The 792-nt window shown below is 46.5% G+C and overlaps 1 protein-coding gene across 1 annotated transcript in view; it reads left to right on the top strand.

Moving 5' to 3' along the window:
- LOC118326961 (nuclear factor 7, brain-like) overlaps positions 1-792 on the top strand; it is a 3914-nt gene that overhangs the window by 465 nt on the left and 2657 nt on the right. Inside the window, 1 exon segment of the mRNA XM_035660125.1 lies at positions 4-792. This exon segment is cut by the window's right edge and continues 18 nt beyond it. Coding sequence (XP_035516018.1) covers positions 4-792 — 789 coding nt within the window.

Raw genomic sequence — 792 nt, 5'->3', positions numbered from 1 at the left:
AAGACACATGATGTTGTTCCTCTGAAAGAAGAATATGAAGAAAAGAAGGCAGAGCTGGAGGCTGAAATTGAGCAGATGATCCAAGAGAGACGACTGAAAATTCAGGAGATCAAACAGTCATTCAGTTTTAGTGAAGAAAACGCAGACAGAGAGAAAGCAAAAGGTGTTCAGGTCTTCACAACCCTGATGCAGTCTGTTGAGGGAGGCCTGAATGAGCTCATTGACACGATTGAAAATAACCTGAGAACGACACAGGAACAGACCGAAGACCTCATCAAAGAGCTGGAAGAGGAAATCTCGGAGCTGAAGAAGACAAGCACTGATTTGGAGCAAGTCTCACTCTATGAAGACCACCTCAATATCCTCCAAAGCTTCTTATCTGTGAAAGCTGCTCCCCTCACCAAAGACTGGACAACAGTCAACATCCATCCACCGTCGTATGAAGGGGCTGTGGTGAGAGCAGTGGAGGAGACACTATGTACAGAGATGAAGAAGCTGCTTGAGGTCGAGCTGAAGAGGGTCCAGCAGTATGCAGTGGATGTGACACTTGATCCTGATACAGCACATCCCTGTCTCATCCTGTCTGCTGATGGGAAACAAGTAAATCCTGGTGATGTGAAGATTAATCTCCCAGACAACCCAAAGAGATTTTCCGTCAATCCCTGTGTTTTAGGACAGCAGAGCTTCTCTTCAGGCCGATTCTACTACGAGGTTCAGGTTAAAGGGAAGACTGACTGGGATTTAGGAGTGGCCAGAGAGTCGATCAACAGGAAGGACAAAATCACACTGAGC

The sequence above is a fragment of the Morone saxatilis genome, unplaced genomic scaffold (genome assembly GCF_004916995.1).
Source record: "Morone saxatilis isolate NCDOM2014 unplaced genomic scaffold, NCSU_SB_2.0 Contig17, whole genome shotgun sequence".
NCBI lineage: Eukaryota > Metazoa > Chordata > Actinopteri > Moronidae > Morone > Morone saxatilis.
The sequence above is the reverse complement of the archived record's forward strand: the minus strand, read 5'-3'. Positions and strand labels throughout refer to the sequence as shown.